This window comes from Cygnus atratus, chromosome 1, assembly GCF_013377495.2.
Source record: "Cygnus atratus isolate AKBS03 ecotype Queensland, Australia chromosome 1, CAtr_DNAZoo_HiC_assembly, whole genome shotgun sequence".
Lineage (NCBI taxonomy): Eukaryota > Metazoa > Chordata > Aves > Anseriformes > Anatidae > Cygnus > Cygnus atratus.
Genome location: NC_066362.1, coordinates 47571224 through 47591499, shown reverse-complemented (window position 1 = coordinate 47591499; position 20276 = coordinate 47571224). Strand labels below are relative to the sequence as shown.

Genomic DNA, 20276 nt, shown 5'->3' with positions numbered 1-20276 from the left:
TATTTCAAAAACAAACACAGACTCAACTAATGTGAATTTATTTATACAAAAATGATACATATCCACAGGAATATTTACAACAACTTTAAGTTGTTTTCATTTACAAAATACAGATTCCATTCTTTCATTTAGACAGTACAATTTGTGACTGCTCCAAATAAAAGCATATTTAGATGGTAAAAAACAGGGGACAGCAGTTATGGCAAACATGCATTGAATGTGTCTTTCCAAACATTCTCCTTACATTTGTCCTGGTTTCGGTTAAACCACAACATTATGATGCAATACACATAATTTGGCAATCGACTTTCACACACAAAAAATATGTAGTAAAATGTTTTCCAAAGTTGCTCAGCTATCCCTTTGTTTCAAGTCCGTTGGGGATAAAAGAAAGTTTTAAGTCAAAGATTTCTTAAAAGCAATTCAGGATCCTAGACCTTTCAGTTATCCTAGAATAAAGATGCTAGAACTAATCTTCAATGCTAATGTTCGTCTCATACTCTACTAACCAATCTTAAATTAACAACGATAGATGCATATAAGAAGAGGTAGCCAGGTGTTTAATAACTACTGGTTGTGTTTAGTGAATTTTCTAATGTAAGGGTCAAATCAAGAAGTGACTTTACTTCCGATGGTAAAGAATCAAAATGGGAGGCAAGGTGGAGAAATAAAGTAACACTTTGAAAAGCAACCACCTGAAAATGTTATGAAAGAAACTCTGTTTTGGGCTCTTCACGTGATAAAAAGCACTGGTGCTGGAGAAGGGGGAAAAGAAATATTTAAACATGCTCATAAAGACTATTTCATTTGTTTCACACACAGACAGCAATATGTGCTCTATTGTTTTTAAGGCTCTGTTCAAACCCATTCCTGTCAAAGACGACCTGTTGATTGATCTTTGCTTCTGGAAGAAGTCCTCTGACTTCTACACTATTTTCTTGCTCTGCACCTAATCACTGAGAGGTAGTTTGTCGCCACACAGGAGGCAGAACTTGGGCACCTTACTCAGCCTGTGTTTTGACTTTTATTGCTCTGTTTCAGTTTTGCAGCACAGAGATCAATATCAGACCATAAATTAAAACTAAACGAAACTTGCTCCTACTCAAATTTCTTATTTATTTGCCAGTTCATGGCTTCCCATCTTAGTTGGTGTGCAGTCCATATAAAAATATTAAGAAGCTCTTCTCCTTGATAACAGCAACTGGAACAGCTACAGCACATCTATGTTACACTAGTATCAGATTTATTTTGGATACAGTAAAAACCATGTCAGAAATCACCCTGAAGAGACAAATTAATAGCTTACTTGGCTTCAGTCAGCAGCTGGTTTTGAAAAACTAAGTAAAAGCCCTTTATATATAACAAAAGAATATTTATTTATCATGTTTGCATTAAAAAGAAAGAGTGAATAAAGGCTTTGACCCAACTCCCACTGAATTTCAAACACTTTCTGGTCAAATCTCTAGCATTCATCAGAAAAGCCGGATCTACAGCCTGAAGTCCCTGTTTCAGAAAGGTTCTTTACTGAAATGCTTGAAGTCAATGAAATTATACTCAGATACTCAATGTTAAGCATTAGGCTCCAAAGCCTACTACCAACCTAACTGCAGCTCAGGAAAATCAAGTCTCTTCAGAGCTGTCTATGTTAGCATTTAGACCTTGAGGTATTTGAGGGCATACAAGAATTTTGGCTTGCATTTTCATTCATGGTCTTTATGTGATGACTACTATCATTTTCTTTCCTTTGTGAGGCCTTAAAAAAGTTATTAACATGTACTTAATTGCTTTTAATCCCACTTCCACAACTAGTTTGATTAAGAGGACTACCAAAAAATGTTGCATACAGTAAAATTAACTGGCTACATGTGCATCGCTTTTGACATAAAAATGGCTTGCTTTCATGTGTTGTTCATAGTTCTAGTTCCATCTATGCTATTACAGTGATAACATCTTTTCCAAAACTTAAATAGAATAAATGCACCAGAATCATCAGCAAGTATTTCCTAATGAGGTATACTGACAATTTTCTTAAAGAAAAAAAAAAAAAACACCTAAAACTGAACTGTGTTGTAAAGTGTCAAACAGAACAAATCATAGTGTAAACAAAAGGTATTTCAAAGAATGGTATACAATTTCATTGCCATCTGCACAAAAAAAAAAAGAAGCTGTGTTTTCTGGGTATGGCAATTCCAGTTCAAGCATATTATTTAAATATACAATAGTTTAAGTTTCTGGGAGATGGGGTCCATATATATTTGTTTAGTGTTCTTTGAACAATAGTTTACACAGTCTTTCATACCGCATACAGAACTCATTCAACACAATTTTGAAACAATGTATTTAATCTTTTCCCTGTACGCCAAAAATGTGTTTTTCCTCTGCTTTAAATTACTAATGGAAACATACAAGAAAATATACCCTGAAATTGTTTAAAAGTAGCTCATTTAGTCTCTTTGGCATCTGTAGTACTGTAAAAGCTCTACTGCTTTCTCTCTGTAATCGCAAAGTCTGTTTTAAAATGTTTGTCCATTTTCTATTTTTTCATAATTGAACTGTACTAGGTAATTGCTTCTGCGATACAGAATTTATTGTACTGTTTTAATCAGTATGCGAGATTTCAATTACCATTCAAGAAAAGGAGCAGCATTTTATCATACAACCTCTCATAAAGGAGTTTACATAACCAACAAATATCCAAAATCTTTTAAATTCCTATTCCGATCTGTTTTTGTTAAATTGCAAGCTGAGTATCAGCAACTCAAGACCTATATACAAATCATGAGGAACTACACAATTGCAGTAAATGAATTGTTGTTTTTTAAAAAAAGTAAGAAGCACAAACTTTAGGAGTATGTTGACTCACCGACCTGTCATTCTGAAAACACAGGAAGTTTGGACCTCAATGCAAACTTCACAAACAATTTTGACCATTAAAGTAAACATCAGAATTTAATAAATAACACATTTTGTAACAACACAGAAATACACACAATTCTTTTAAAAAAATATTACCTTACGCTAAAAATGCATCAAACCCTAATGCTGACAAATATACATTTTTTTTTTAGGTTGACATGGCAGGATCCACTTTCTTGCAACAGTTGCTGTACTCTGTTTTACCATCATCCCTGGACATTTTGGTTCAGTCTTGCTGACACTGCTATAATATTGTGCCTTCTTGAAAAGCTTCTATCCACCTATTGGAAAATTAAACTGTGTTATGAAGTTGCTGGTAAAACCGCAAATCACACCGCCTATCCCCTACAGATTCACACAGCAAGTAACATCCTACTTCCATTACCAGTTGTTGTTAGTGCAAATGCCAGAAATCTATCCAATGAGTTCAAACCTACCACAGAGCTTGCTAAAAACATTAAGTATCAGTACAAGGCCAGATGACTTTTTTTTCTTCCCACACTGAAGTTACATGCATAAAGAACATACGAAGCTGGGGAATCAAGTGTTCAAAAAGCAGGAAAAGCCAAGATTACATCAGCTTTAATAACATGGCTTTCATAACATATACCTTTTTTTAAAAAATGGCAATATACCCTTCTGTGATATCACTTCAAACATTATCTAGGATGAAGGAGGGCACTACAAGAGCTGAGGTAGATGTCTGCATCGCCCAGGCCTGCTGCTTTTGCCCCCGGTACAAGGACAATCCTGAAGGACTACTGGGGCTGAGGGAGGAAGCTGCAGGGAACATGGGCTGAGTGGAGGCACGCTGCCTTCGCATGATGACAAGAGTTTTTAAGAAACTTCCCCTGTATTCACACACACAGTATGTACTACGACTAAACCACATATTAACAGATACTCTGCACATTGTATCTGTGAAAATACCAGTGTGTGTAAGGGAGGGAAGTCCCAGACTGCTGATGCAAGGTGCCTCAACCTGGAACTTCAAAGTTGAAAGTAAAGTAGAAGCGTCTGAATGTTATCTATTTTATAGATATGCTGGCTGCTCCTGCTTGATTACAAGGGTGATAAACATCCTCACCTTCTGCAAAATCTGCAAAAAATCAATGTTTCTGATGGAAAAATCAATGTGTCTGAAGCACTCTGATACTACGCTGACAAATACAGTAAAAAACTTAATAATTCTGTCTTTTGAGTGAGGGCTGAATTGTGTGCATGTGAAGTTAAGGGGCCCACATACTGATGATAGAACAAATGCTGATAGCTCAAATCGCTATCCGTTACTTTTTAGGGCTCACTATGTTTTCCACTGTCATATATTCATTAAAAATAACTAAAATGCTCCATGGAATAAAAGTACAACAAATTCATAAACAGTTTCAGCATTGAATGTAGTACTGGACTAAAAAAATTCAAAGCCTAGCAAAAATAAACATCCATTAAAATTTATTACTGCACTTAAAAAAATACATTAGATATTTCTTTGGCCCTAAGAGAAAAAAACATAGTGTCCCCTAATGAAAACAGGCCAACAGAGTGTTGTTTTTTCTTTTAATGCTATCAAAACAGCATTTATTTTGCAAGTTCAGCATAAATCTACTAAGTCTATTAAATACTTGGAGAGAGTTTGCAATGTAAGGTAATGTTATTCCTAGCCTCAGTAAAATAGACCACGTTCAATTACAATTTTTCCTTCTGATTGCAACAGCCATCATCTGATTTGGAAAACAAAGCTATTGGAGGCCTTGGGATTTTTTTTTCTTTTTTCTTTTTTTTTTTTTAAATCCTTTTGTTTTGTATAGTACAAATGAGGACACAGTGGAAACAAGAAAATACTGCCTTAATGGATAAGGAAACATTTGCATGCATCTGCAAGACAAAATACTCCCCCAACAATCTAATGAAGACCGTGTATAGAGAAGTATCATTAAGTCTGTTCTCCGCTGTTCAAAATTTCCAGTTGTCATGGGTACTTTGTTTTTTTTAAGAACATCCCTATTTGCACAAAACTATACCTACAGCAATTTGAATGCTTAAGTAGTAATAATGGACTAGTTGGTCAATGAAATCTATTTTATTAATGTAAAATTCACTTGGGAAAGCTGCATTGAAATCCATCAGATACACTAGGTACGTAGGCAAGACAAATGTATTGCTTGCATGCTCATTTCTAGTTTACTCCATGATTCATATAGCAAATAGTGTGGGGGTTTTTTGTTTTATTTTTACTAATTAATGACCACATTTCAAGGTTATTTTATATAAAATAAACACAGTTATATAAATTGATAAATATGAGTCCAAATTCAGACACAGCAGCAGAACTTAAAGCAGCTTGTGTGAACGTTCTCTGAATTCAGGCTTTTCATCCAAGCATGTTAAGCACGCCTAGATGCTCATGCACATCTGCATACACAGTTCACACTTCTGTACCTTACTTTTTAGGTTTCACTTATTTTAGTTCCATATATTCACTAAAAATAACCAAAATTTAGAGCTGGAAATAAAATAAAAACAGGGACAGACCAGTTAGCTTTTTGAACACATTTTGCAGATTTCTACAAAGGTAACGCATTTCGTTTTCACTTGAGCAGACCAGGTAAAGAGATCATGGAATAGGCTATGAAAAAGAAAGACTTTGTATTTTATCTTGGACTTTTCTGGGTCTAAGAAGCCTGCATCTTCATTTAAAGAAAAACAAAAACAAAACACAGTGTTTTGCCCAATTCCACTCCGTTTTGATTGCCTTTTCAGAAGTGCTAATGAAACCAGGACCTGTGTTTAAATAATTTTTTTTTTAAACTGCTTATATAATATGCACCTACTGTACATATGCTTAATCCATTAATATTAACATTTATGATTTCTAAAACATTTTTTTCCTGGAAAAAGTAAGAGGAATTAATTCAAATAATTTCTTACTTTTGAGCTGAATGGGGATCATCTGCTTTGAATATGTAAAATAAAGTGTTTTTGTGCAATAAATGGAACACTCTAGACTCTGAGTTTTCATCTCTGACTTCACTGACTGTGAATCCCAGTAAAGGCTGGCTCTCTAGTGCTGCCACATCCTAGTTTATGGAGGAAAAAAATTGAACAAGACAAAATTAGAGCTGGTAAGATATATTAAACAATGCATTTAGACAATATTCATGCACCCTACCATTGCAACAGATTATACAGCAAACAAGTTGTTACAAATACTCATGCACAAAATGCTGCTTTTTTTAAAATAGCCTCCATGCAGGAAAATAACAAAACCTCCCAGACTGCAATACTGCTGTTCCTCATTTTTTTTCTGATAACATCTACCTTGTCTGTCACTGTATACTCTCATCATTCTGCCCAGTAAGGACCTCTTATATCAAAAGATCGGGCATCATCTGGCTGCAGACCAAAAGTCCATCTAGCCTAATACTCACTGCACCAACAACCTTAGTAAGTTTTCATGTCTTAAGAGGGACATGAGATGCTCTTAGCTGCATGGAGTATGCTGGAAGGAGGAGCAATGGATGTAATTTATGATCTCAAGTACTGTAGTCTCACTCCAGATGGTTTTGATGGCTAAACTTATTTTGCTTTCTGATGCTGAAAATTAAAAGGATGGAAAAAAAGAAGTTGCTCAGTGTTCAAAAGTGATTGGCTAGGAAAGAGTAAGAACAGAAGCTATGCCTTTTAGCTACTCTTCATTTAATTTCAAAACATGGCTAAAATGCAGCCTTTTGCCTTCCTCATTCATCTCAATTACTTCATTTTTTAATACTCTTATCTTTTAGTTAATAAAGACACTGCACAGCATTTTGGGGAAAAGAAATATTTTCATCCCGTGCAAATTCAAAAATATTCTTTTGTAACTAGGCAAGGTCCTGCAATGTTTCTGCAGCACCTTTCTCTACCTGTAATTTATAGAGAAAATACACAAAGAATGCGCACAGATGCTGATACATCAGATGAAGACTGTGGTAATGGCCTTTACACTAAAACAGCAGTATCCTATGAAAGCAGCATTTCTTGAAGCTGGAAAACAGTCAAGTAAGGCAATCTATTTTCCTATCTATATCCTTACACCGCTGAAAAGCGATCTTTTTACCACTAATTGTTGTATCACTTGGAATCACTGAAAGTGGCTTAAGTGGGATTTCCTGGCTAAGACTATGTTGGACCAGCCACCACACCTGCCCTTGAGACTCTCCAAATAACCGCCTTGCTGGAATGAATGAAAAATAAGGATGGATATTTCTCAGTTTAAAGAAAATTGGGAAGAGCTAATTTTATGATTGTTAGCTGCAAATTGAAGCAACTCTGGAAGGCTGGTGTCTCAGGGGAAGTCAAGCAAAAGATGATTTAAGATGACTGTCATGGACTAATACGGCTGTCTTCACAGTTGCTGAGGTTTCCTTTTTAACTGTCAGAAGAGAGACAATGCTCTAAAATATTTTTTTCAAATCTATGCAAAAGTAATTACTTTGTACATAATTAAGATATTTTTAGAACTACTTGATTATTTACTGTTGCTAATATTCTGGTGGGAGTAACATAGTTTAGAAATGCTAAAATAAAGGTTTGCACTGGAGCACTGCAACCCAGTAGCAAGTCTGAACACAAATGCCTGCTCAAACCAGAAAACATACAGAGTAGGGCTGGAGTGGGGGTGAAGAGTAATTCTTTACGTGGTCAGAATAGGTTGGGCCTTACCATTTTTAACAAAAGTGAGGGACAGCAATACCTTTAAACAGATGGTTTGTATATTACTGCTTTCAAGAGCAAAATCAAGCTATCCCTTATAATACCAAAAAAAAAAAAAAGCTAAAAACAAGATCTTCCAGCTATACAATGCATCCATATATGGTTGTAAAGCATTATAAGATGTGACAAAACTACAGCACCCTCAGCACAAGCTGGGATGTGCAGAGCTGATATATATTGGTTAGATTATTCCATTATTCCATACTGTAGTAGAACTGCACATTCTAAATAAATAAGCAAATGCCATTAGACAAGATGCATTTCTTATTTAATATACAGTGCTGCAGTAGAAAATAACTCCAGACTGGAGGAGACGGTTTCAGGAAAAGTCAAGAGATTTAGTTTGCTCATTTTCCATGCATTCAAAATACCTTATAGAACTACAAAACAAGGTATTTCCAGATGCTTTTATAATGTTTTATAATATTGGCTTTGCCACTCTTCCAGTGTGATGCATCTAAACAGGCCCCCATGTATTCAACTGACTCAGAACATACCTATAACTGTGCAACGGTGTGCAGTGCCGAGGTACTCAAAGCTAAGTCTTGAATCAGAAACAGCACAGCTTTACCAGTGTATTATGGTACCAAGCTCACTGGGCCTCTTCAAAATACTATATTGCAATCAGATCAATTACTATTAGGTGATCTAACTTTATAGCCTGTTTCTAGATGATAAAAATAACTGATTGTTACAAATACAGTATTATCACTGGATATTTGATTTCTAAGAGGTCATCTCTTACCTCACTAGCAGCATATGTGTATAGCACCTTGTTTTTTATAACAAACCATAGGTGTTTCCATGGTTTCTTACTGCCCTTAGATCTGTGTAAGTAGCCACTCATTGTAGAGTCTTCTGTATTTGCTGAAACCTGAAATGAAAAGAAACCCCAAGAGGATGTATACATTTGTCCAGGTTTTTCCAGTACAGATTTTTTAAAAACAGATCTTCAGAACCCTGTCCTGTTGAAGACAAATTCTATCCACATCTCCAGTTAATATTGGTAATTAATTCAGATGGCTGAAAGAAAAACAATTTTGTCAGCCACCATCTCTCAGCCTGGAAGAGAGCTTTCTGCAGTCGCTAAGAATTGGAACTTAAATTGGATGCAACAGGATGAGAGGGCTGAAACACTGAGACCCACATACATCTGCAGAACACACATTCCTATATTAGAAGGCGAATTACTTCCTCCCATTCCCAAGACCTCCGAAGTAGGCTGGCAGTTTAGCTCTATCTTTTCTAATTGTAAGCTGACAGATGAGTTGGTGTGGGAGTCTTCTAAATTATTCTTGGTGCAGAGATAAATCACAGTTCTTTGAAACACAGGGAAGCAAGAAAGAAATTACAATTCCAGACTATCTAAATCACAGTCTTATGCAGTTTATGCACTGCTCCATAGCTCAGGATCCTGTCTGTGTAAAACTGAGGCCCAAATCACTGTTACAGATGACTTCTGACTTTGGATTCCAAAGACAGTTAAAATATGGAATTATTTTCTGTTGTTAACATTTTAGATATAATTACTTTTGATCAATAAAGCACTTACTTCTTTGAGGGCTGCAGGAATTTTTTTCTGTTTTCTTCCAGAGGGAATACTTTGTAATACTGTAGACAAGGCACTTGATGGAGATTTATGGTTGACTGGGGATCCGCTTTTAGGAGTGCATTGATTATCTGAAATGCATAGGATGAATATATTGCTTCCATATCAGAGATGAATAAACAGAAGCAATGACTATTTTCTAAAAAATCAGCTGATATTTTTATTCTGATCATAGTGTTTCAAATGTAACACCTAATCACATTAAATTCAGTGTTGAATTAACTTTTCACTGTTATCATCAACACGAGTTAGAATCCCCAAAGCCACATCAGGAAGAAAAAAAGAAAAAAAAGAAATTTAAAACTAAACAGATTGGTCTTGCTTGTTTTCAAAGTCTGTTTTGTTGATGTTGAAATGCCTTTGCCCACATGCAGAATAAAACTTCAGGTCTTAAAAAACACACCAAGTGTTTAAGGAATGTCCTTTGCAGTTAAGTCTGTTTTACCTCTGTTCCCCAACTCTTTGTCTTCCAATTCTCTACACCTGGTATCTTCTTCTGCTTTTTTTTTTTTCTTCCCCCAGTATGGATGATATGGATGCTGTAGGGCTTCTCTTCCAGCATTATGCTATCTCACACACACACACACACACACACACACACACACACACACACTTCTAGCTCGTTGCCATCTCCAGAACATGTGCTGTGTTTTTCTCCACAGCAGTTGGCAGTTCCTTCACTTCTCTTGGAAGACTTCTGTAACATTTAACTCTTTTGAAACCCCTCTTTCTATGGACACACACCACTATTTTCCAGCCCAACCTGGAAGGAGGAGAGCTGCCCTAAGCTTCATTAATCCCCCTTCTTGAGCTGTCCCTGAACATGGCGAGGCTCTTAACAAGCACAGCAGAAAAGTGACTGGATTGCCAGCTGTACTGCACCTGCTCAGCAGCAATTTTCCCGGACAGAAGGACCTGTAATTGCCTGCAGCACAGCAGCCCCTAGCGCCCAATGCAAAGACCTGCATGCGGTCCTGGCAATCCCCCTGCCCCATCCATCTTCACAGGCTCCCACCACCACCGCTCCGAGGACTGTCGATGCTGCTTCCCACTTCCCCATGACAACTGACACTACCAGCGTGCTGGAAGCCATGGCTTGGTTATTTCACTAGGGCATCATTGATTTCCTCAGACACCCCGGAAAGCTTGTGTTGACCTGGAGCTCTGCCAGAGGGGTGGGCAGCAAACTGTTCCAGTCCCTGTTCATGCCTTATTTGTGTAACCTATACTGGAGTCTTTGGACAGACTTGCTTTGAATACAAGAATTTACCTCAAAAGAGAGATGGGACTGGGTACCCACCTCACTGGGAGGTGCCCCCACTGATTTTATATTCGTTTTGGCATAATGATTTGAAGCTCCTTCAAAGAGATGGATTTGAGTTCACTCATGATGAGAAAGAAAGTGATCCCGGACCTCTTCTCTGAGTATTATTACCACCAGGCTAGCCAACCCCCTTGCTTGCGAGCATGCATCAACAGTACCATGTTCCCTGAAAGTGTTTCAGTTAAAATAGCTCTAGCTGTGGTGTTTTATGTTGATGGTGTGCTGTAGGCATGCTTGGGGTCATTCATAAGAGTTTGCCCTCAGAACTGAGGTGCAGACATGCCAGCTTCTTGAATTTGAGATAAGCTGAGGCTTGAGGCTGAAGAGATTCAGCTTTGGTAGGATGAAGTCTTTGTACAGCCACAGAACTTCAGCTATCTTAGCAGCTTTGCTTCCAAAAAGAAGTTTACAGCATACAAGTTACAGAGGGCAAAAGTACATGCAAACCCACTGGGAGGCCGTGATATATTGCAAGGACTTCAATGTGCACTTGTATCCTGTGGTAAATGAAAAATAACATAGCACAAGTTCACTCAAAAAGAAACGAAGGACCAATGTATTGCAAATTCATTTCCTAGCTTACTCTGCAGAAACTTGTTTGGGCTACTGTAACCTCTAACCTCAGATGGCTATAGCCTTTCAGGCCCTAGAAGAACTAGGCACTTAAATGCAGCAGTAAAGATGAGGCACGCTCATATTATGTTAAAATGGGGCATAGAGATGAGACAGTTTGTGCAGATTTTCTTTACCTTGTTTTTGTAGCTCTCTGAAGCAATGATCACATACTCTTGCTGGCTGGTTTTTCATATAGTCTAAACCATGTTTATTTGATGAGCAAGCTTGACAGACAATCTGGAAACAAATAAATGCATTACAGCCCATTACTGTACATGATATGCACCTGTAAATCACATGTAAATGCTCGAAGATGTTTGCTTCAGTAGTTAAGCCCATAACAGAACCTCAAACAGGCACTGTTTTACGCTGAAAACGGTTTAATGCCTTGGCTTGTTCTTATGTTCAACACGCTGCTCTTTCCACCTCTAAACTATGAAAATTTAGGAAAAAAACCACTCAATTACACAAATCATAAGTCATTGTTAATAATCCATGAAAAGTGGACTAAGCATACTGTGTTACTTAACTATTATATTCAGAAGCTTTTAAAGGACTAACTAAAAGTAGTCCTTGCTCTTTTGAAAATTTCTCTGCAACACAGGTATCTGAACTACGTTCAATTCTGTATTCCCGTTTCGTTAACGCAAGAAAACAAAGGATCATCAGATATATCTGCATTTCATAACAGTTAAATATAAAATAAGTTTGGTACTAACTTAAAAAAAAAGTTTACTATTTATTTTAAAAAAATTAGTGAGGAAGATATTTTGAACATTTCAACTAACATTCTTGGTTTGTACTACACAACTGCAGAAGCAGGAGACAAACATAAATAATATCCCCAAATGCAAAATAAGTAACATATACCAGGTTAATTGGCCGCTCATAACACTTTACTCTAAAAAGCATGCTGCTTTTGATCAATACAATTGTTCCGTAGTACAGTGTTCCCTGAAACAGTAGCTGTGGTGCAACCAGGCTGTCTGTATTTGTCATACAAAGAACCAGAATGACTAACAGAAAAGGTAATTACAAAATTGCCCAACCTTTCCACATGCCCTGCAGTGATGTCTTCTCCACGTCAACGTGAATTCATTTGTACAGATCATGCACATAGTGGCTCTAGTATCAGGAATCCAGATAGGAGCTTTTGATCCTAGCGGGCTATCTTCTTCCTGCTTCTCTGGATCTGCCTAAGAGAACACAGGCAGAATACCATTATATTCAGAGATGAAAAATAAGGTAAACACTTATCAGTGATTATACATTAACTCTAATAATGTTGGAAAGCCCTCTGATAAATTGTCATGGTCTTAAATGTCATCTACTATTTCACCAGTGATCATTATAATGCAAGCCTAATGACAGAGCTGTATTTAATTAGTTCAAAAAAGCTGTGTGACTACCAAGCTTTACCAACCTATTTATATAGATAGCTGCTATGTTTTAAAATATTCTCATATCATCTTTCTGTTCTCAGGGTTACAGAGAGAATTGAGAAAATTGGTTTGGATTTTTTGGAAGTGATTTTAAATTTCTGAAGTAGATAATATTATGAAACATCATTCTATTCTATCATCACCTATTCTCTTATCAATTACTATTCTGTTTTGCTATTCATCATGAAATGCCTCTTGCGTCTCTAGACATCTGCTAAGAAACTTTATATTTAAACAGGAAACAAAACAATAATAGTGTGATATACCTCTTCAAGACTTTTGCTAGGATTGAATGTGATTCTCTTTTTTGTGTATTCTTCAATTGACCTGGAGATAGCTTCTAACCATTCATCTCTTTCTGTGGCAGAACTGTTGGGGTAAAAAAAATAATTTAAAAAATCAATATATTATTAGCATTTAAAACTAAGAAGTGAGTGTTGATTCAGATTCCATTAGCTTTATTACACATTGATTTAACTCTTGCAGTTTTTCAGTGTTATAGACTGTCTCTAGTTCCTGTTGAAACTCGTATTACCCTTTATAAATTATATACACTGCATGGTGTCAGTTACTTGTGTTGATTAATATTAAAAAAGGATTCTGCATCTGTTGTCATAACATGGATTCCTTCTTTCCTTTTCCTCCTCCCCAAATAGCGTATGATTGTTTCAAAGTTTGATGTTGTTACTTCCACCTCCTCCTCCACCACGGACCCATGAAAAGCTTGACTACCACTCGTGTAAACGGTACTCCCAAGAACACAGGCACGGGCCCTTCCTCATAAGAGGGAATCTGAAATTTCAGCAAGCATTCCCCCCCGGTGCAGTATGTTATACGTAGTCCTGTAAAACCCCAACATTCTTCTCCCAAAAATGCAGTTTATTCCCCAGCTTCGTTCTCCTGACAGTTTGTTCCTATGAAGTCTAATAATTATGCTGTTTAAAAAAATATATATATTTTTTTTTCCAAAATTTTCTATCGGATTAGCTAGCCCAAAGAGAGAAATGGTTCTCTGTCCAATGAGCTTACTGTATCTCTCTACCCTGGAGTACTTCCTGAGGCCGTGGGCAGACCACTTGCGTATAATACAAACCCATTTTGCCGCGGCAAAGTGTGGGTTACCTTTCAGACCCTAGGTCTTATTTTCTGCCTTGTGGCAGAACACACACGTGGCCACAGAGTGGGCTCTATGTGCAGTGAACTGGACCTGGAAACAAATTCGTACTGAAGAGAGGAATCGACCAGCTCTTCCTCAGGATCAATTTACCGACTGGGCTCATCATGCAGCTAAACAAGGACTTGCGCCAGCACAAAGGAGAGGGAGCCTGGAGGGAGGAAGGAGCAGTCTGCGGTAGAGGAATTGCTAGACTGCTTGTTTAAGATGCAACGCCAGCTTAGAAAGGGCTGCTGAAATCTAAACCAGAAGTTGCTACCAGCAATATTTTCTATTCCCCACTTCTTTAATAGTATCATATAAACTATTCTTCTTCTTTAAACCAAGGAATTTAACACGATGCATATATGAAAAGGACAGTCAGAAAAAAAGGAAAGCAATGATTGAGGAGTGCAACACCAGTTATTACTTAATGGCCATTGTAGGTGAAATTAGCTTTGATCATTTCTGAACCATTAAGGAAAATATTTTGAGCTGAAGTTTTGAACTGGATGAAATTGGGTACTGGGTAGAATCAGAGTGGACAAATCTGATACAGCAAACACAGGAGAAGCCTGTGAGGCACAAAGGAAAACACGATCTAGTACACACAGCAATAAATCAGAACAAAAGGAGAGGAAATAAGATACAAGCAAGGGCGAAGCAATGTATTATTGTCTGTCCTAATATCTCACACTCTGAGTGGAACATTTTGTTCAGTTTATTTACCCTTGCTTCCTCATCCGGTAAGAAGGACTGGTCTGCATTAGCTACATAACATTCTTAATTCCAATCAACTCCTTTGGCTTTTTCAAAATCTGGTTACATTTAATTAAGTTCCTAAAACTATTATCAAATAATTAGAGTTGGTTCAGTGTTGGAGATTAAGCATCCCCCAGTCATGTGGGGATTGTTACAGATGGGCTTGCTCACACAGTGAGCTACATGGCTTAGGCCCTAACATTTTTCTAGGGAGCTTGCACTTGGTAGGTCTGCTGGTGCGAGCCTTTAGGGTTGTTTACAACCCTTCAGAGCCTGAGAGCAAAGGTGGTTCCATCAGCAACCAAAATGATGTAAAGGTTTCCAGCAGCAAAAAAAGGCAGTTTCCTCTGCTGTCCCTGCCAGCCCTCCCCCAGCTGCACAGCTCTGCCACTTCCCTTGCTGCAGGTCCCGCGGCTGTTGCATCCTTCCAAAAGCTGCTTTGTTCACTAAAATCACAGAGTTCTCTTAGCTTTGCTTACCAAGTTATGTTTAAGATTTTAGCTAATAAATCAGCAGAAATCTCAAATGGACTGCAGAGAGTCCCAGCAATGTCTGTTTCTGGCAGCCGTGTGTGTGAGGAGCACAGTCACAGCTGCCTAATGCAGCCAAGCTGTTAGGTGGTCCCAGGGGGGCTCAGAGGAGGACGGCCCTGTTGTTTGCAGGCTCAGAGCCCCAGGGCACCTCTCACAGCTGAGCTAGTCTTGCATGAGCTATCCTTGTGTTAAGAGGGGAATACAGCTCTCTGCCTGGGGTGACTGTTAGCTAGCCTTATTGCAGGAGACAGGCCAGCTGGCCTCAGACCACATCAGGCTGACATGACTGTTGTTTTCAGGACCTAAGCTTTACTTCTGCACAGTGCTTTATCATGCAGATGCGCTAGCTTGCTTTTATAATTAAGAGATTTCCAGTACAATACCACATTGTACCATGCAAAACAATCCACATCCCTACGGACAACCCAAGAAAACTGAAGCCTCAACCCAGACTAGATAAAGCAGAATGCTAATGCAATCAGCAAAACTAAACCTGAAGCAAGAAAGATGTTGTTTAGGCATTAATCTATGCTTCTGGTTTTAACTGGCTTACATGTTATTACTAGCAATTTTTCACCACCGTAATTGCTCCTCTCCCCCAACTCTGCCCCCAGAAACATTTCAAAATCTCTTCTATGGCTTTGTAATTGAGATTTTTACTGCAAAGAAGCTGTTAGCATGAGGTATCAAAGGGAAGATGCAGTCTGTATTAACAAGATACTGATTCTCTGTGTCTGCACTATTTATCAATAGGAACAGCATCAGAAACATATGCAAAAACCAACTGCTAGTAGTTTTCCACTTGTTTCCCTCCTATACCACAGCAAACCCAAGTTTTGCTTTCAGACAGACAAAAATCTTCATTTACACCTGGATCCCCCAACATCTCTTTCATCCCAAGCAAATGCAATGTCTTTCTGTCACGGTTGTGTAACTTTGGGCTCTTGCACACACCGTTTCCAATAAGTATAAAAATAACAGAGATGAACGTTCTCCAAAGATGCAAGGTCAACAACACTAAAAAAGAAAGAGCAAGTCAGAGCAGCTTTAGTTGGTAACATGAGGGTAATTCCAGTAATTTCAAGGACAAGACAAAAGCATGTCACAAATGACCCTCAGAGGGATAGGAATGTTACAGATTTTGCCCCATGCACCAGCATGTATTTTGTAGGAGTTACTTTTAATCTAACAATTAATCAGCTCCTCAGAAAGAAGAGGTTATCCTGTTCTGTAGAAAATATGTAGGTTGTATTTCAAGATGATAATCTTTTCACAAGTTCCAATTAATCTTTTTACATTACTTTTTTAATAAGTCTGAAGTAGAAGAGAAATGTTGTTTCAAGTCATGTGAAGATAAAAACACACTAGCTACTACAATTCCACAAATATCTTTATGTACTTATGCAACACCCGGTCACCAAGGCACCTAAGCAGCACAGACCTGCTCACATGATAGCGGTACAGAACCATACCCTAAACTACGAAATGCATCTTTTTCCCAATATACGAAAGAATCATAAGAAGCATTTTTGTTTTGTTTTTGAAAATACATAAATACTCCTTTCAAGCCTGTTATAAATAACTACTGCTCAGACACAATTGAGCTGCTTCCTCTGGCTACTCTGACAAGGTTAACCTTGGTCTACCCCTCAGCTAACGATACTGCTATCTCTGAGCAGACATCCTAGTGTCAGTATTTACAAGGTCACACAGAAAGCAGCAGTCTGCCCTTGCTCAGCTTTGCTAAATAAAAGAGAAAACATGTCTTTATTCATTGATATCAGCACTGTCACAAGTGACAGACCATATCAAACTCCAATTCAAATGCAGTAAAAACAACAATCCACAAAACCAGGTCTTTGTTAGAGGCAGCTCAGTGAAGGCAGACCAGAACTGCTCCATTTTAGTGCATGTTACATGGAGAATTTATTGTTCTGGCAAAGACAAACACCATTTCTGTAATTCATGACATTTCTATAATTTCATGTTCCATTCAGCACTTCACTGAGATCCATTTCTTATCTCAATTGCACTGTTATTTTAGCTAGATGACTGACCACAATGACTCCTTCCAATTTATATCAGTTAAAAATAATGTCAAAATGTATTGTTATGCCTCATATCCTGTCCTGCTAACACACTGACAGAGAATATCAGTAACTCTGGAAAAAAAAATAGAGAAAAATCAAAGCCTAAAATTAATTGAAGTGAAACTTAATTTTAATTCTTGTTCCTCTCAAAGAAAGGCAGTAAAAGTATAATATTTCAATTTACTTAAAGTTTTTAAAAGCGTAGCTAAGCTGAAGAGGAAGAAAAATCAACATTTTTGTTCCATCTGATTAACAGTTAACTCTCTTGATGACAGCAAAATTCCTATCAGGTGCAGACTTAAGCCCAAGTTGTTCAAATAGCAGACACATTTACTATAGATTTTGTGATTCTATCCATCTCTTTACAACATGGAGTCTTCCTTACAGGTCAGAGTGAACTGTATTACAGACTACAAATTCACGTGGTATCTGTGAAACTGATTCTATACAAGCAGGCTTCCTTCCTGCCAGCCCATTAAAAAAAGACTAAATATTCAAAATCAAATTTTAAATACGAACAAAAGCAAATTGGAACAAAGCCTACTTTATTTCCAGAAATCCATATGTCAGTCTATTCTCCTGTAGTAACTCTAGCCAGGAGTCACTTTTCATCATGTAAGTGCAAAACAAGCTATGAAGATATTAATTAAAAAGCTTATGAGACCTGTTTGAAATCACATACTTTTAAAATCATTAATTTGCAAGACTCACCTTGCTGAAAGAATGAAGGATCTCTCTACACTTTCTATGTTCAGTTCGTTCTGATAAGCTTCCTGGGTCGGCTTTTTAACCTTCATTTGAGAAAGAAAAATTTATATTCAAACTGACATGGTACCTTTATGCTGCTTTATTTTTACTTATTTATTGCAAGGTCTCTTCGATTTTTACTGTAAAAGGGGTAAATTAAAGAGAAGATCTCGCAGTGAGGAGAACATACACCAGCCTGTAGGGCTCAGCTGCAGTACGATTACACAGAGCCCACCATTTTATTTCACTGTGGCACCATAGGAACACTGGAGGTGTACAGGGGAATGAAGCTCAAGAGCTACCAGACACTTCCCACTGTGCGTTGTAAGTTTCTTCTACGACTATGCAAAAAAGCACACCGCAGCACAAAATATAGGCCACTGGTGTGCTCCACAATGGGCACCTGCCCCATATCTCCATGGGCTAGACTGCCCTGGTGATCCTTTTGAGCTACCACATTTCAAACACAAAGGATTTGGAAAGTTAAGAGTGGATCTGAGCCACCACAAGACATCTGCTGGCAGAAGAGAGGCCGCAGCTCCGCCTGTGAAAGCTCAGGCCTGGGCGCCAGATCTGTGCTCTAGCTGGATTTGGTGCTCTTTCCTGACAGGACCAGAGATGAGATACATGAGATACTTGATTCCCAAGGCGATGGTTTGTTTCTCCCAGCAACTGTCATGTCAGAGACCGTGTCAATACGTGGCATGCATACTCCTTGTCACTACCCAGAGGGGTTCGGGGTTTAATTCTGGTGCTTTTCACAAAGGCTCAGAAACAAAAGCCGTATCTTCCCTTGCGGTTAACAGATCTCTATAAACCATGGAGATTTGATTGACCAGATCAAAGTTATCAGACAGAGATATCTAATCTCTGGGTGTGGACAAGAAAAAACATTTGCAAGGCAAAAGCTAAGCAGTTTAATACAAAACCAGAAGTAGGCAAGACTATTTCTGAGTAGGCCAGCACCAGATGAAAGGCATGTAAGATGATGCTGTGACAACAGAGTTGTTTTGGGAAACACAGACAATAATCCCACAGACAATATTATGCAAGAAACTTTATGCCTGCAGGACTGCTCTGTAACATAAGCATCTTTTAACACCACTTTCCAACAATAAACATAGCTACCTTTTGAAAATTTAAGACCTCAGTTTAAATACATTTAGAAAAACACTTATTTTAGCAAGAGACTCACCTTCATTCCAGCCAAGGACAGCATGTTGTTAAGTTTATACATCCCTGACTGAACTGGAGTAGTATACAACAGGGCATCATTAAACTGTAATGTAGAAGCAATACTTTTTAGTGACTAAAGACTGTTTAGAGACTGATAATTTCAAATGCATTTTACAGAAAATATAAAATTCATACAGCACTAAGATCAACTGTCCAGGAGGGCATCTTCTACATCCTATTATTCCACTTAGAACCCAAGAAACATTTTCATGTTATTAATTTAGATAACAATAGGTGTCTATTTATATCCTTCCTTGTGTAAATATACATTTGGCAATGAGTAAACAGTGCACGGATGTCAAAGAACAGGCTGTCAGAAAGGACAGAAATGTTTCTCGTGTACACAACTATATTGTATAACAAACTACTTTTAAAATATATTAGAATTAACCCTTCCAACAAAGAAAAACATTCCAGATACTAGGAGATGGCAGAATTAAAATTAGCAATTTATGATTATATGGACAAACTTATCCATACGAATGAAAACAGTTCAAGTGTGCATCTACTGTTTATTTGCTGTTCTACCAGACTTGGCTTTATTTGATACACTTACTGAACAGCTATTAAGATGTTTTATTTCCTGTGTTGTTCAATACGTGGATCCAGACTTCATTTACTGAACATAAACACAGACCTGAAGACTGAACTGTCTCATGAGATTTTGCTAAGAGGTTCTTTGCAAAATAATCAAAGGTTTCATGAGCCTTACTACATCTTCATAACATGATCTATGAAAATCACTGCTTAATGTATCAGTGCTCTGTGTGCTACAAAGTCATCTCCAGAGCATATAAGAGAGCTTAGAATACATACTTTGAGACTGCCTAGGAAAATATTTGTGCTACAGTAGCCAAAAGCCAGATTTCAGGCAAGACTGTGGGCCAATAATGCCACAAGTTACATACAGCAACAGTTGCTTTACTATCTAAATAGAGGAAAGAAACAAAAGGTTGAAGTGGAAACAGAAACTTCAGAGGCACAAAGGTTTCAGAACAAAACAGCAGCGGGGACAGGAAAAGAAGCTAGCACTTCATTTCCAGCTCAGTGCTATGCTCTGCTTGGGATGCGAGCAAAGGAGAAGAGGAAGGAGGGAA

General features: G+C 37.7%; 1 protein-coding gene across 2 annotated transcripts in view; it reads right to left on the bottom strand.

The window, feature by feature from the left end:
- Nucleotides 1–20276, bottom strand: part of FGD6 (FYVE, RhoGEF and PH domain containing 6) — a 72868-nt gene continuing 52592 nt past the window's right edge. Inside the window, exons 13-21 of one of the 2 annotated variants that reach the window (XM_035551665.2) lie at nt 19139–19222; nt 17908–17987; nt 12925–13027; nt 12266–12412; nt 11351–11453; nt 9221–9348; nt 8414–8542; nt 5845–5993; nt 1–3197 (exon numbers count right to left, since the gene is read on the bottom strand). In XM_035551665.2, coding sequence (XP_035407558.1) covers nt 3161–3197; nt 5845–5993; nt 8414–8542; nt 9221–9348; nt 11351–11453; nt 12266–12412; nt 12925–13027; nt 17908–17987; nt 19139–19222 — 960 coding nt within the window. In that variant the 3' untranslated portion in view covers nt 1–3160. The remainder of the gene's footprint in view (nt 3198–5844; nt 5994–8413; nt 8543–9220; nt 9349–11350; nt 11454–12265; nt 12413–12924; nt 13028–17907; nt 17988–19138; nt 19223–20276) is intronic. The other variant, XM_035551666.2, reaches the window with a different exon arrangement.